The sequence below is a fragment of the Ostrinia nubilalis genome, chromosome 3, assembly GCF_963855985.1.
Source record: "Ostrinia nubilalis chromosome 3, ilOstNubi1.1, whole genome shotgun sequence".
Lineage (NCBI taxonomy): Eukaryota > Metazoa > Arthropoda > Insecta > Lepidoptera > Crambidae > Ostrinia > Ostrinia nubilalis.
Genome location: NC_087090.1, coordinates 10,326,455 through 10,341,742, shown reverse-complemented (window position 1 = coordinate 10,341,742; position 15,288 = coordinate 10,326,455). Strand labels below are relative to the sequence as shown.

The 15,288-nt window shown below is 37.3% G+C and overlaps 2 protein-coding genes across 3 annotated transcripts in view; both read left to right on the top strand.

Annotated features, from left to right (window-relative positions):
* Positions 1-960: 960 nt before the first annotated feature.
* On the top strand, positions 961-6,059 carry LOC135087888 (suppressor APC domain-containing protein 2). Of its 2 annotated transcripts, XR_010260927.1 has the most exons (4): positions 961-2,315; positions 3,993-4,208; positions 4,967-5,786; positions 5,871-5,897. XR_010260927.1 is itself a non-coding variant. In XM_063982730.1 (3 exons), the coding sequence occupies exons 1-3, from the start codon at positions 1,338-1,340 to the stop codon at positions 5,078-5,080; spliced, it is 1,308 nt and encodes a 435-aa protein (XP_063838800.1). In that variant the 5' UTR covers positions 961-1,337; the 3' UTR covers positions 5,081-6,059. The 2 variants fall into 2 exon arrangements, 1 of the variants encoding a protein (XP_063838800.1); XM_063982730.1 differs by having other exon boundaries at positions 4,967-6,059.
* A 2,548-nt stretch (positions 6,060-8,607) lies between these two features.
* The window catches only part of LOC135087887 (centrosomin), a 63,721-nt gene continuing 57,040 nt past the window's right edge, over positions 8,608-15,288 (top strand). The window contains exon 1 of the mRNA XM_063982726.1: positions 8,608-8,845. Coding sequence (XP_063838796.1) covers positions 8,697-8,845 — 149 coding nt within the window. The 5' untranslated portion in view covers positions 8,608-8,696. The remainder of the gene's footprint in view (positions 8,846-15,288) is intronic.

Below are 15,288 nucleotides of genomic sequence, written 5' to 3'. Positions count from 1 at the left end.
ATCGAAATTAAATGATGCGATTTGGGTATTTTGGTGAAATTACTAAAAAAATTAATTTAAAAGTAGCCGCCTGGTATGGAACGTGTTATGGGGGCTGAAAATACAGGAAATGACCCATTCTATCCGCCAAATCATTTTGGCACACGATGCGCCAAACACCCTGTATAATATGCATTTTTTATTTGTAAATATTTAGTCTATTTGGTTCATTATTTGTATTATTCACACTTAAAAAAATATGCATAAGTCCAAACACCTTGTTTTTGAAACTAAAATGACTAAAACACAGTAAATGTTCGTGAAGCGGTCTTACTGTTAATAATTTATTGTTTCGTCTTTATCAGCATTTAAGCAACCAATTCAGCTTGCTAAATCAGTCGGTCTTGTAGGTAAGAGTGCGTGAATCGAACCCGCGACCTCGGCATAGTAGTCCGTACCAACCACTAGGTACACTAAAGGGCCGACTTATTGTATCTACTATCTACATAAACAACTATTTCTTTTTCTTATAATATTAAGTAAAATAAACACTTAATAATCAGTAAACACATTTTTTTTCGGAAGGACATAGCGTAGGTAGGTTTAGTATTACAGGACAATAATTAAAATAATAGATTACTGGCCACAGTACTTGTGAAGCATATTACATAATTGCCGCCGTTTCCAGTAGGTATTGTTTTTGTAGGTCTCGTTCACTACTGTAACTTGGATTACTCCGTGATAATAACGTTCGAGGATCCTTAGCAAGCGTCTAAGTTAAAATTAGGAAATTAATATACAAATCGTGTAAAATTATAATTTCGCACTGCCAGTCTACGTGATATGCGGCCTCGGCAAGCGCGACGAGGGCTTTGCCAAGCTACCTGCCGCACGCCGAAATGCGGTTTGACCGGTTCTCCCGCTCACACTTATGGGTCATTTTATTTATCGCAGATTCCCTCCCACTAGCCGGTTAGCTCGCCCACCAACACGTACCGTTTACCAAACAGTCAGATTTTTGTCCTCATGTGGAAGTTGTCACACACAACACAACAAACACTGTTAAAGTTTATTGTATGCGCAAGCACAATCCTTGCGCGCTCAATTAAATTTATTTGATGTCAATTGCATGTTGTGTGTGTTTTAAATTTATATAAAAAAAGTTTGATAATAGTGATAATAGTGTTTTTATGAGAGTACTTATTTAGTGGTTAGTGATAAAGTGAACAACATCTCTCAGCTGTAGGCTGTAGCAGCATCTTGCAAAGTAAATGTTCGGGTTTAAGTGTTATAGGTGCTGATATCTTAAGCAATATCATGGACAACTGCTGCTTTTTGTGGAAAAGTGACGAGAAAATATGACAACACAGGCGTCATCAATAAACATGGAATCTTTGCCCCAGCAATTTGTAGCCGCGATGCGAACATTGTTTGATATTATGGACGATAAACACACCGGCTATGTAAAATTGACAGATATTGAGAACCGATGGCGCGATGATCGTACAAAAGGTTTACCGAGAGGTGTTATAGAGAGCTTGCAAAAAGTTGCGTCCCATGATGGGTTGTTAAGTTTCGAAAGATTTTGCACAGGGCTCAAGATTTGTCTTCTCCGCAACCAAGTGGAATGTGCTTCTAGCAAAGTCGAACGACTTAATAGCGATGTGGAAAACGCGGTATTACACTCACAAATGAGTGCGCAAACACATCGCCCACCATCCGCTCCATTATTGGATGCTAATGAACCACAGAACGTTGAAATTCATTGGAATTTATTGAAAAAATCGGAAAATATTACACAACATAGGACTCTAAGTATGCCTCAGTTAATATCGCGAAAGGAACAACCCATTCAAGAACTGCGGCATAGCGCAACGAGTGCACTATCCAAGCATGATCAGCAAAGAGCTTATGGCCCACCAAAACCACCAAGATTGGAAAAGAATGTTAGCGATAGAAAAGAATCTTCGAGACCAAGCTACAAATCAGAAGAAGAATTGCATTTTGATAGTGAAGAAGTGAATGATAATAAATTAGATTTCGAAGCAATATCTAGATCTGTTGAAGAACAAAGTAGGGGCCTTGGTGATGGTCGTTCGGCAAACGAGACACAGACACATGTTAGGAAAACACCTCGCCGACGAGAACCTCGTAGACATACACTGCATAACGGTGTGGATTATAACTTATTAAAACGTATGAAACAAATCGAACAAGAAAAAGATGTCCTGTTACAAGGCTTAACAGCAGTAGAGGAAGCACGAGAATGGTATTTAAAGCAACTTACTGAAGTACAAGAGAAGATGCGCTATGCTGGGCGAATGGGCGCGTATGTGGTAATCTTTCAATTTTTTTTATTACTAACGCCTGCTTACGGATTATATGTATTTTTTATGATAGGTAAGTAGGTACTTAGTTGGTACCAAAACCAAAGAAACAACCGGCAAATCCCGCAGAATTGCTAAACTCAAGCACAGAATAAGTAATAGTACAGGTCTCAAGGCAGGGCGGGGCATAGCTCGTCGAGAAAAGTTTTCGAATGGCGGCCATCACTCACGGGCTGGAAGAGTAATGTGCAAAATAATGGGCATGCCTCCCACTAGGTGGACTGACGATCTAATCGGTGAAGGTCGTAGGAAGTTGGTACCTGGATGCGGGAAGCGCAGGACCAGGTGTTGTGGAAATCCTTGAGTGGCCTTTGTCCAGCAGTGGACGCATTTGGCTGAAACGAACGGACGAACTCGTCTAATTAGCTACTCGTAGATTTCTTGTCAAATGGCGAAACTTTATACGCCATTTTGAAAACAAACGTTATACCGTGGTTATATAGTAACGTAGTTATAATTTACTCTAAATACGATATTGTTCCCTTAACACTTAGGTAAGTACTTAGAATGTCACAATAATTTATAACGATCATGATCTTTTAGTCGCAGTAAAATACACAAAATATTTGTTTGTTTATTGTTACAGTATGGTTACAGTCAAAACTCATAATTTCTGTCAAGACTGAAAAAATCAGTCAAAAGTGTTTTTTTGACTGATGTCCTTGATCAATTAAATCACTCTTGACTGATTTATCCAGTCAAAAGTGGTTTTGACTAGAGATGAAACGGATAGTTGTTTGGCCGGATACCGGATATCCGGCGAGCTGCTAGGCCGGATAGCCGGATACCCGGCGGCCGGATAGTTGGCCCATTGTCTCGTTGCATGTCGTGACGAGTTTAACGCCGCACAGCAGACTGATGCTTCGAACGCGATCAGTGGGTCTAGTAGACTAGACCAGTCGAAAATCGAATCCGTCCGAATAGAATGTTAGATTTTGCCACTTGTCTAGGGGGCAGATCAATTCGGGCGATTTCGGTTGCCATCGTGAGTGTGTGATTGAATAGCGAAAATTAAATTATTTTACTTGCTGCGTAATCTGAATCTGACTGAACTGCATCATGTTATCAGACCATCAGTGAAAAAAAGATCGCCTATTTGGCAATATTTCGACATTAAGAGATATTTTCTATTTATGTATTCGTCATTATAGTAGTCATTATGTAATAGCCCAGAAAAAGAAATGAAAGGCCTTAATATGGCTTTTTTTGTAACTTTTTGGACTATAAATGAAAGCCGTCATTATTATAAGCCATTTTATTGATATTTACCTCAAAGATTAATGTTTTTCATTTTATTATAGGAAATTGTCATAGTTTTTTAATATCCGGTATCCGGCCGGATAGTGAGTTACTATCCGGTATCCGGCCGGATATCCGGCCTACCGGATAGTTACCGGATATCCGTTTCATCTCTAGTTTTGACCAAGGGCGTTAGTCAAAACCACTTTTGAGTGCAAAAAAAATATTTAACCGAACCGAACAAATTATTAAATCTATTTAATTTTATCTTTTACCTGACCTACCTAAGTACTTACCTTAAATACAAGAAGAATCAAAAAAAGTTTATTTAAATGATTTAATTAAGTAGTTATTGTACTATTTATAAACTTTTCTGTTTATTTAAAGGAGCCGTGGAGTGAAGCACATCAAGAGAGGTTGGAGTTATTGCGAGCTCGTGTGCTAGAGTTGAATCGACAGCTCGGAGCCCTAGCCGCTGGCTGGCGACACGGTCAACTTTCCCTCCACATGAACCTCGCTCTGCCCACTATGACACTTACAACGACCACAGCAACGCCTAATAACGCTGCAGTTCTAAGGTCTCAAAATCGAATGCTAGCCGAGGTTTGTTTTAATTTAATTTAAATTAAGCCTATTTTAGTAACTTTTTATTCTTTGTTTTATAATAATCTAACAAAGGTGCAAACTATTATTTTTTAGTACATGTTTTTTAGCAATTTGTACTAATGATCCCGTTAACTACCTAACTAATCAAACCAAACCACGGGTTTCGTCAACCCGTCATTTTTTATTTATTTTTTTATTAGTAAGTAAGTAATTATTCCGTCCGATCGGACGACTGACTCCGCGAGCCGTTTATTCTGCAGAAGAATGAAACATCAAGTCATAAGAAGTATTAGGTAATAATAAGTAACTCTGTCTATTTTAATTAAAATGGAAAGCGAAAGTTTAAAATCTTCTACGAAAGCCAAAATGCTTGTGTTTCGAATGGGTTCACCGCAATAGTCTAGGGGCGGCTGGGATCGAACCCGCGTTCCTCGGATCACGCACGAGTCGGCCAGTCCCAACCTTTACCGTTCGGCTATTGGCGCAATTTAAAACATTATCGGACTAGAGTTACAGCATTTTCGTGATAGTGAGTGGTTACTTTTACCTATAATAGCAATATACTCATTTTCTTACTAGGGCTATAGCACCGATAAATACATTATAGTATTATTAATACTAGTCTATAGTAACTCCTCGTGTTTCAAACTAATCGTGCATGCATTCTTGAATAGCAATCTGTAGGAAACTACTAACTTAATCAAGTTCAATTTGACCGTACTTAGGTACATTTAATATCTGTTTTTTCATTACAGGAAGTCAATAGAAAAAATGAGAGAATTTCTGTGCTGGAACGAGAAAAATCTGCTCTTATAAGGGAATTACTACTGCAAAGAAATAGATCAAAAATTGCTGATAATTTTGCTTAATCATAGGTAATTGAATTGTAAGTAAGCAGAGATAATATTATTAAAATAGGTCCTTAAAATATGTAGGTACCTGCTTAGTGATTTTTTTCTTTTCTTACATTTAAAAAGAGAAGTAAGTAAACAATGTTATGTACCTATACCTACCTAAGTAGGTACTCGTTCAAAATTGTCATAGCACACATCCTTATCTGCATATTATAATACTTAATTATTATCTACCTAGTTTACCTAGCAAAATTAACATTAACTGTTTGATCTGGTTTGCACGAATAACTTGCGTAAAGGTAATAGTATCGTTAACGTAAATAATTTGTATGAGAATCTGAGAGCGCCTCTATCGGACGTAAAACAAACTAAATTTGGCAGCACAAATGCCTATTGCATAGTAACGTAATCGTACGGTAAATGTATCGTATGATGTTTATACTAACTTTGCGATCACGAACCTTTTTTTGACGTATAGAATAGTAAGGGGCGATAGCTGGCTAACGTAATCTTACGAATGTTTTGTCACTGTAAATTTTTCAGTGTTAAAACTTGCGTCGGAAGTAAAAAGTGTTTTATAAATACATTTCAGTGGGTTTTAATACATAAATTTACGTAAAATGCAAGGAGCGCGTAGAGTTGAACGTAGTGCATTGTATTATTATCTTGCAACAAGATTACTTGAGATTGAGGGAGGTAACAATGAACAAAGAGAAACTAGGTAAGTACGTGATAAGTTTTTCTATTAAAAAAAGCTTATTTTTCAGATAAATGATTTCATTTTTATTTTAATGCCCTGTTACAGAGAAATAAGTCGTAGATGTAAGCAGAGAAAAAAAAAAAATTTATTAGATCTAAACGAAACCGAATTTAAGAATAGGTTTCGTCTTAGTAAAGAAGCTTTTATATTCTTATGCGATAAATTACGTCGACATACTTCTTTGAAGTCAACCAAACGAATTAGCTTGGAACTTAAGGTGAGATAAGCAAACATTCTCAAAATATAGATTAATGAGTTACTGATGAATTTACTATTTCTAATTTCGTTTACACAGGTTCTTTGTGCATTGTCTTTTTACGCCACTGGATCGTACCAAAGACTAGTTGGAATGGCAAAACATTTAGGGCAAACTACAGTCAGCAAGTACGTACGAGAAGTGACCGATGCACTTGTTAGTCCGCCAATATTGAATTTTTATATTAAATTTCCGACAACAAGATAGCAAAGAGATGCGATAAAAAATCAGTAAGATGTTTGTTTATTAAATTATAGCATTTACAATTTACATTACCTTCATAAACATACATACATTAATATTATACTTTGAAAGATTTGGTCAAAACATGTAAAAAATGGAAAAAAACGACTTTTGGTCCAAAATTTGGATGACGCCTCCTGCAAATAGGTCAAACTAATGACATTTGACTATTTTTATCTCGATTACCTGGCAACACTGGCAGTTACGGGGCCACAACATTTTGGGACTTGGGTGGTTTTAAGGAATTGTTTCACGGGGTTGGTTTAAGTTAGAAAAAAAGTAAAAATGGGTTTCGGCGCGGAAAATGGTCTAGATTAAGCGAAAAATGCAATAAGTATGGCAACACTGGAAAATGTTGTTTTTCCAAACGATACTCCTCAGCAAACTACGTAATCGCTCTATACAACTCGACTTTCCCAAATGTTGCCAACTGCCCAAAAAATGCATTTGAAAAATCAGAAATCTGAAACTTTTTACAAAATGGCCGCTCACTCGGTCGCCATCTTGATTTTCTGAATTTTCGGATTTTTCCCATAATTTGGGTCGTTTATCCGACCAAACCCCATTTTTGGATTTTTTCTGCCATATCTCCTTCTGTCCGTCCTTAACTTTAAAGACACCCATGTCGAAAAAAATGCTTTTCCCCGTAGCTGCCAGTGTTGCCAGGTGATCGAGATGAAAATGGTCAAATGTCATTTGTACGACCCTTTTGCAGGAGGCGTCATCCAAATTTTTGACCGGAAGTCGTTATTTCCACTTTCGACATTTTTTAACCAAATCTCCCAAAGCATGGCAACACTGGAGAAATTTCTTCACCCAAGCGACACCTCTTGACAAGACACACAAACGCCTCATACAACTCGTCTTTCCCAAATGTTGCCAACTAGTCGAAAAATGTCACCTTTCAGTTTTAATTTCACTTTACAAAATTCGACAACCGTCATTCAGGACTGATTTTTCGCAGGCAACCCTATACCACCGTGTTCATAATGAAATAATCTTTATTTTCATTTAAATTTGATTAAATTATCAGACCGGTGTGCAAAATGCTCTATCAATTTACCTGTTTATACCTGGCAACCCGAGAGGTCATTAGAGCAACAAAGAATGAGCAAGCGAGATGTCACTATCTGCAACCCATAAAGTTAATATTCCTTCGGAATAGAGCAACAATCACGAGCTGTCAAACGAAACCAAAAATGAGATGTCATTTGTGTGTGTAAAAATAAATATGTGTGCATATCAGTGATGTATGTCGTTACTTTTCACATGAATATCGATATCGATTAAATATTAATTAACACCTAACAAGTAATAATATTAATAGAACTAAAATAAGATGGAATGGGATTGTATATGGGAATTGGGAGAGTGGCCTAAGAAAAAAAAAACTCAGAAGATTAAAATTATTCAACTTATTTATTTGAAAGAGTGAAAGAGTTACAAACATCAAGACATCCATACAAACTTTCGCATTTACAATATTAGTAGGAGTAAAACAATAATTAAAAAATGATAATTCTGACGATAACGTAAAAAAATAGGATTCTAACGATGTAATAATCGTTGTTGGCCGTGTAGTGTAGTGGTTCGAAACGGACTATTATTCCGGAGGTAGCGGGTTCGATTCCCGCACAGTACAAACATCTGTGTGCATGAACATATTTATTATTATGTTTAGTATGTAATATTTAGTTTAGTTTATTAACTAACAGGTAATTACAAAATAATACTTTTCTATATTCATATACAAACGCCATTTATGTACCTACATAATCAGCAGTGACTGTGATAAACAGCGCAGAAAATATATTTATCGATTGTGGTACAACCCTAGTGTAAAACGAAAATTATTTCTTTACACAAAATATTCATAAATTCTGGATTATGAGCATGAAATCTTTGCTTACAACTTAAATTAATGTTTAAAGAACATAATTATCACACTTAGTGCTTAAAATTCTAAGCGCATTCACAAAAATAAAGCTAAAGTTTGGAGGTGTCGATTTCAATAAATTTACCTGTGAAATGAATATTTTGCAGGATTATTCCTTTGGTGTACATCACAATCAAGGACGGAACAGGTCACCATTATATTAGAAAACAAATTTTCCAAAAATAAACAGGATTTTACGATATTTTTATAAAAAACTATGAATTGAAATTTTCTTTGTGCCTCTTAGTGGCACTGTCTGTCAAATCTTTTGCAAAAATGGTTCTATTGACGTGACGATGACAGCATCACACATCTCTTTTTATCACACAGGGTTGCAGATAGTGACATCTCGCTCGCTCATTCTTTGTTGCTCTATTCCGAAGGAATATATTAACTTTATGCTGCAACCCTGTGTGATAAAAAGAGATGTGATCAGATGTGTGATGCTGTCATAGTTTTTTATAAAAATATCGTAGTATCCTGTTTATTTTTGGAAAATTTGTTTTCTAATATAATGGTGACCTGTTCCGTCCTTGATTGTGATGTACACCAAAGGAATAATCCTGCAAAATATTCATTTCACAGGTAAATTTATTGAAATCGACACCTCCAAACTTTAGCTTTATTTTTGTGAATGCGCTTAGAATTTTAAGCACTAAGTGTGATAATTATGTTCTTTAAACATTAATTTAAGTTGTAAGCAAAGATTTCATGCTCATAATCCAGAATGAATATTTTGTGTATAAAGAAATAATTTTCGTTTTACACTAGGGTTGTACCACAATCGATAATAATATATTTTCTGTGCTGTTTATCACAGTCACTGCTGATTATGTAGGTTAATAAACTAAACTAAATATTACATACTAAACATAATAATAAATAATTCATGCACACAGACGTTTGTACTGTGCGGGAATCGAACCCGCTACCTCCGGAATAGTAGCACAGAATACATAATAGTAGCAACAGAAATTGCACTCCTTTGTGTAGGATCAGATGCCGACATTTTAACGGTAATAATAATAATGCAAAATATCCAACGCACATGGTGCATTCGAAATCGCACCTTACTACTACGCTCACAAGAGCGAAATTTTTTTGTGTTCAGAATTGATCTACCTCACAGCTCAAGCGTCAGGGTTGTATAAGCAAAATAAAAACTTAATTTTAAGAAGCATTTATTGTATTTACGATTGGTAAACTTTTATCTAGTGGTGTTTGTATAATCGTACCATCTCTAAAGTACCTATTAATAAACTTCAGTGTTACGATAATTCGAAATTGGACAAACAGTTTTAAAAAGTGAAGTGTCGGAAAATAGACAGGGAAGTAAAGTTAATGTTTATATTAGCTAAAATATTTTTTTTGCTACAGTTTTTTGTCATAAGTATTTCAAAATTATTTAAAAAGTGTAGTTTTTTTAATTATTTAAATTACTACAGTTAATTATTATTCCTAAATATTACGATTTTCCATTAAAGAAGGATAACAGTGCTGTTGGAACAATAAACCTTGATTGTGACGATGATCGACCGAGCGTGTATAGAAATACGCGTGTGCTGACAGGCGCGTGGCGGCCCCGACTGATTTGCAACTTGAAGTTGTCGCGCAACTTGAACTGTGTGCGCTGTAGGTAATTATCTCGGCCGGCATAGGCGAGTGACGGAGGCCTGATAGTAGTCCGTTTTGAACCACTACACTATACGGCCAACAAAGATTATTACATCGTTAGAATCCTATTTTTTACGTTATCGTCAGAATTATCATTTTTTAATTATTGTTTTACTCCTACTAATATTATAAATGCGAAAGTTTGTATGGATGTCTTGATGTTTGTAACTCTTTCACTCTTTCAAATAAATAAGTTGAATAATTTTAATCTTCTGAGTTTTTTTTTTCTTAGGCCACTCTCAATTTCCATATACAATCCCATTCCATCCTATTTTAGTTCTATTAATATTATAATATAGATTACTGTTAGGTGTTAATTAATATTTAATCGATATCGATATTCATGTGAAAAGTAACGACATACATCACTGACATGCACACATATTTATTTTTACACACACAAATCGACGGTCCCTACGTACAATTCAGTATCTACCAGTTCCGTGATTTGCCGTTTTTGTTTGCAAAACCTTCAGAGCACCCAAAAGTTACGGCTCAGTTCAAAAAACATACAGTTTTTATTCAAATTGAACCTTAAAACGTCAAAAAACAAATCCCGCAACTACAAAATTAGAACGATTTCCGCAGTAAAATTGCATTAGTGGGAGTTACGAAATTTTACGTTGGACCGCACGCTTAACCCCGCGCGCCCAACCCCGCAACTGCCACTTTCATTCGCGCAGGTCGAGTGAATTGATACGTATTTTATGAAGGAAATAGGTATTATTATGGTTTCTGACCTAATTTATTTCACTCAACATTATACCAACGGCAAATTAATCATTTAACTGTAGGAATCTGGTAGTTGCGTTGTTTCACTAGGGAAAATTAAAGTTACTATTGTAAGTAGGTGGCACTTACCTATTTTTACGTCGGAAAATTAAAGTATCTTCTAGCCGTAACTGCCGCTATAAATGTTTTACTTTGGAAAAGTTTGTTTTATGTCTATAAGTTAGTGCCAGTAACGGTGTTTTACGCTGAGAAATTGTATTTTAGGAATATCTGGTGGAGATAAAAGTGAAGACAAAACAATATAAAATATGATATACAACACGATTGAAGTATCTAGGGTCATTTATTAGACTTAACGCAACCAAGTTCTTCTCCTATGCTACTTTTTATAAGATACAAGTTTGTAAAAATATCGTAAAAAAATATTTTATTTATTTATCAAGCATATTATTATTATGGAATTCAGAAATAAATATAAGCAGGCAACACTTACAAACAAAAGTTTCAATTAACTCAGAAGCTACTATTACATGCTTACATGATATTGCATACATACCCGTCATAAGGATGAGGTATACCCACTAAAATACCCTGATGCACCCGTCACTCGCTATAAGTGCTAACTGTGAGATTCCGAACAAAGACCTCCCGCCTACACGGCGACAGTTGGGACGAGAGCAGCTGGAAGTACACAGCTTTCCCGCACACACACTCACCGTCAGCAGACGGTGGTGGTGGCTTATGCAATGCCTCCCGTACTGCCTCACGACCCCGTTACGCTGGCCATTACTGAGGAAGGAAGATAGGAGGCAATCATACTGTCACCTTCCCTGGAGTGAAATCAAATGCACCCTCACTTGGTTCGTAGTCGCGCTATCGTACCGCAGCTTCTTTCGGCACCTTGTCTTCTCAGATAGAGGTGATTCATTACCACCCAGGTTTTGTTACCGTCCTCATAGCTTTGACTATGCTATCCCGCAAGAATATGGTGTGCCGTATGCTCCTAGCCACCGCAATACAGGCAGGGCTCGAAGGATCCGTGCCCAGTCATGGTGAAATCGCTCGAGCAACCTTAAACTTCTGCACGATTGTGAATAAGGTTCGGTGACCCAACTTAGCTACGGCTAGGTAGTTTATCAACTACTAGACTACAGCACAGGCTAGCGAGTCTCACGTCAAACGGCCTCTCTGTCCTCCTAAGGCGGAGCTTTCACCTCGTTCTTCACGCTGCGTTAAAGCCTACGATGTAGCCCTGTAGACTTTCTGGGCCTGTTAAGGTCTTAGAAGATGGGTAGCGTTACCCTTCCCTACGAGGGTGATGCCTTAGATGGGAGTCCTGTACAGAATTATGCTTTTGAGGGTGCCAGTATAGAGCTCCTGGCTTTTCTCCATAGCCTTCCGACATAGAGTTTTCGGACTTCCAAATTAGGGAAGCAGCTACGACGAAGCAAGCTGTCTTCCATACGCAGGGCGACGAATTGGAAAAAGTGCAAGCTGCCACTGATTATATACAATTAAGGTCACCGTAGTCCCTAAGTCGCCTCTTACGACACCCGCGGGAAGAGTAGGGGTTGGTGACAAATGTATTCTACTCGTCGTAAGAGGCGACTTAGGGACTACATATCAAACAGAGAACGGGCAGCAGCGCTCTCTGATAAACATCAATCTTTCAAATTGCGATCTCCAACCCGCCTGCCAAGCGTGGAGATTATGGCAAAACCCTCCACTATAGTGGAGGAGGCTCATAGTCTAGCAGTGGACTGTAAAGGGCTGTTGATGGAGGTCACCGTATTTGCGCTCACTACTTGGCGCCACTGGTGATTAACAGGAACTTACTCTTAGATATTTGATCTGTGCCTTAGCTTTGACAGTGATGTGGGCGTCAGGTGAAGGTATCAGGGATGCTTTTAAATATATGTGGTCCCTGGCCTAGGGCGAGCATAATGCCATCTGTGGCGCCCAGGCAAGCCGCCTCGCTGTTGGAGGGGAGGCTCTGAAAGTTATCAGGATATTCTTGTAATGATGAAACTATCTGCATGGCAGATGATACCTTGACATTTCAAGGTATCATGCCCTTGAAAAGGGTTCCATTTAGTACCCAGTCGTATCCAATGTTCCACAAGATCGAACTCAAAAAAGACCCATGTGGATCTTCGGGCTCGATGCCATGGTGTCAAACCTGGCCGGCACTATTGAAAAAGAAAATTTACCGGTTCTACAGGAATTCTTCAGTCAAAAGACCGTGAACGTCAGAATGGCGGGTGTATGGTCACAGAAATGAATAATATAAATATGAATTTTTAATACCTGAGGTGTACCTTTATGTACCTTTAGTTATTAATTTTGTACTTCCCTAAAACGGGAACAATTTAAATTACAAAATGAGCCGCCAACCTGATATCAGGTTGGCGGGTGTATGCTGAAATTGGACGAAACAGGTAAGTTATGGTTTTCTTATATTTACCATTATTTAGTACCTCAAATGTACCTCACAAATATATTATTATAAACCAAATGCGACGAATAATTAACGAGAAAATCGATACGAAAAATTTGATGTCCACTATTTTTTTGATGACCACCATTTCTTTTAACAAGTTAAAAAGTTGATACTGACACAGATAATACATACCGTAGTATTTTTAAGTGTGTTTTTTATGGCACGCACAATAATTGCGCATTTTCCAATGCCATTAATTTGCTAAAATCAAAAAGTATTGATTGATAGTAGTGCCAAGAGTGCTCTGCTGTACCTATAGGTCTACCAGAATCTCATGGCAAACAAAAATATTGGAAATGTGTGGCTTTCATAAGGAAATTGTCTAGGGCTTTATTGTCACCTGTCAAAACAAATTATAGATGACCCACGTTGAACTGTCCCACCAAACTCAATGACAGGGGGGCGCTAAAATCGATCAATTAAATAAATAAATAAATATCCTTGGACATTTTACACTGCGCCGCTAGCCCCAAACTAAGCAAAGCTTGTACTATGGGTACTAGACAACGGATATAAACATACTTGAATACTTTTTTTTTTTGTAAATACATAAATATTATACATATTAACACCCAGACCCGTCACAGAAATTAAAATTCATCATTTCAATTTCTGCTCGGCCGGGAATCGAACCCGGGACCTCTCGGCATAGTAGTCCGTTCTGAACCACTACACCAAACGACCGACATGGTTGACCGAAATGGTTTCCAACATGGCAAAAATCGGAACCAGCGATCCAGTATTGACGGTGGCGCCTCATTGTCAATGTCATGGATAGGACAGTTCAGAATTTTGGAACTATACGAGATTTGTCAACCACTGCAAAAGTTTTGTGAATCTTCATGATTATTTGTTATTTTTGTGAAAATATCGAAAAAAACTCAAGCGAGTTATTAATAATAATAATAAATCGTTGGACAATTTCACACAGCGCCAGCTAGCCCCAAAGTAAGCAACTTAATGCTTGTGTTATGGGTGCTAGCTTAACGGATATACTACTTATATACTTTTTTTTTAGATACATACATATTATACATAGTAACACCCTGACCCGTCACAGAAATTAAAATTCATCATTTAAATTTCTGTCCGGCCGGGAATCGAACCCGGGACCTCTCGGCATAGTAGTCCGTTCTGAACCACTACACCAAACGGCCGACTAAATTATTATGAGTTATGTTTTCAATGTGTATTGTAAAATATGGCGTAATTTAAACTCAATCTTTGATTTTAAAGCACATTTAGTTTATTACCCGACTGCGTCAGAAATAGGGTTATGTTTATTTTTAAGTATTTTTCTTACTTAGTAGCTGCTTTATTGGGGTTTACAGGTGAATTTCACAAATTGGTGCAGAGGAATGGTGAAAATGTGAGAATGTAAAGAAAGTTGAAAAGATTTCATCAAGCAAAATCATTATTATTCATCAAGCAAGATTGAATAATAAAATTGAAATGCTGGAAGAGCGATTTATAATAAATACCTTATCTTGATCAGCTGTTGAAGAATTCAGGACAATAAATGGGTCAGCACTGGCCCATTTATTGTCCTGAAGCAGTGGTAGGGTTAATACTGGGACGTGTAAAAGTGCTTTTTTAAAGCCTACTTACAGAAATAAATGAGTTTTACTGAGTTTTTACAGAGTTTTTTTAATAAGAAATAATAAATAAATAATAATCCTTGGACATTCTACACTGCGCTTCTAGTCCCAAACTAAGCAAAGCTTGTACTATAGGTACTAGACAACGGATATAAACATACTTAAATACTTTTCTTTGTCATCATCATCATCATCATCATTTCAGCCATAGGACGCCCACTGCTGAACATAGGCCTCCCCCAATGCTTTCCATGTTGATCGGTTGGTAGCGGCCTGCGTCCCTGCGCTTCTCTGCTACCTTTACGATGTCGTCGGTCCACCTTGTAGGTGGACGTCCCACGCTGCGTTTTCCGGTACGCGGCCTCCATTCCAGAACCTTTCTGCCCCATCGGCCGTCAGTTCTGCGTACTATGTGCCCTGCCCATTGCCACTTCAGCTTGCTAATCCGTCGGGCCTTGTCCTTTTCTTTGTAAATCATACATATTATACATAGAAATCACCCAGTCCAATACAAAGAAATATGT

Excerpts from the sequence above, each read along its gene's own strand:
- LOC135087888 (XM_063982730.1), top strand. The coding sequence starts at position 1,338 with ATGACAACACAGGCGTCATCAATAAACATGGAATCTTTGCCCCAGCAA. Across the intron at positions 2,316-3,992 it reads GGCGAATGGGCGCGTATGTG|GAGCCGTGGAGTGAAGCACA; the intron begins GTAATCTTTCAA and ends GTTTATTTAAAG. Across the intron at positions 4,209-4,966 it reads AAAATCGAATGCTAGCCGAG|GAAGTCAATAGAAAAAATGA; the intron begins GTTTGTTTTAAT and ends TTTTCATTACAG.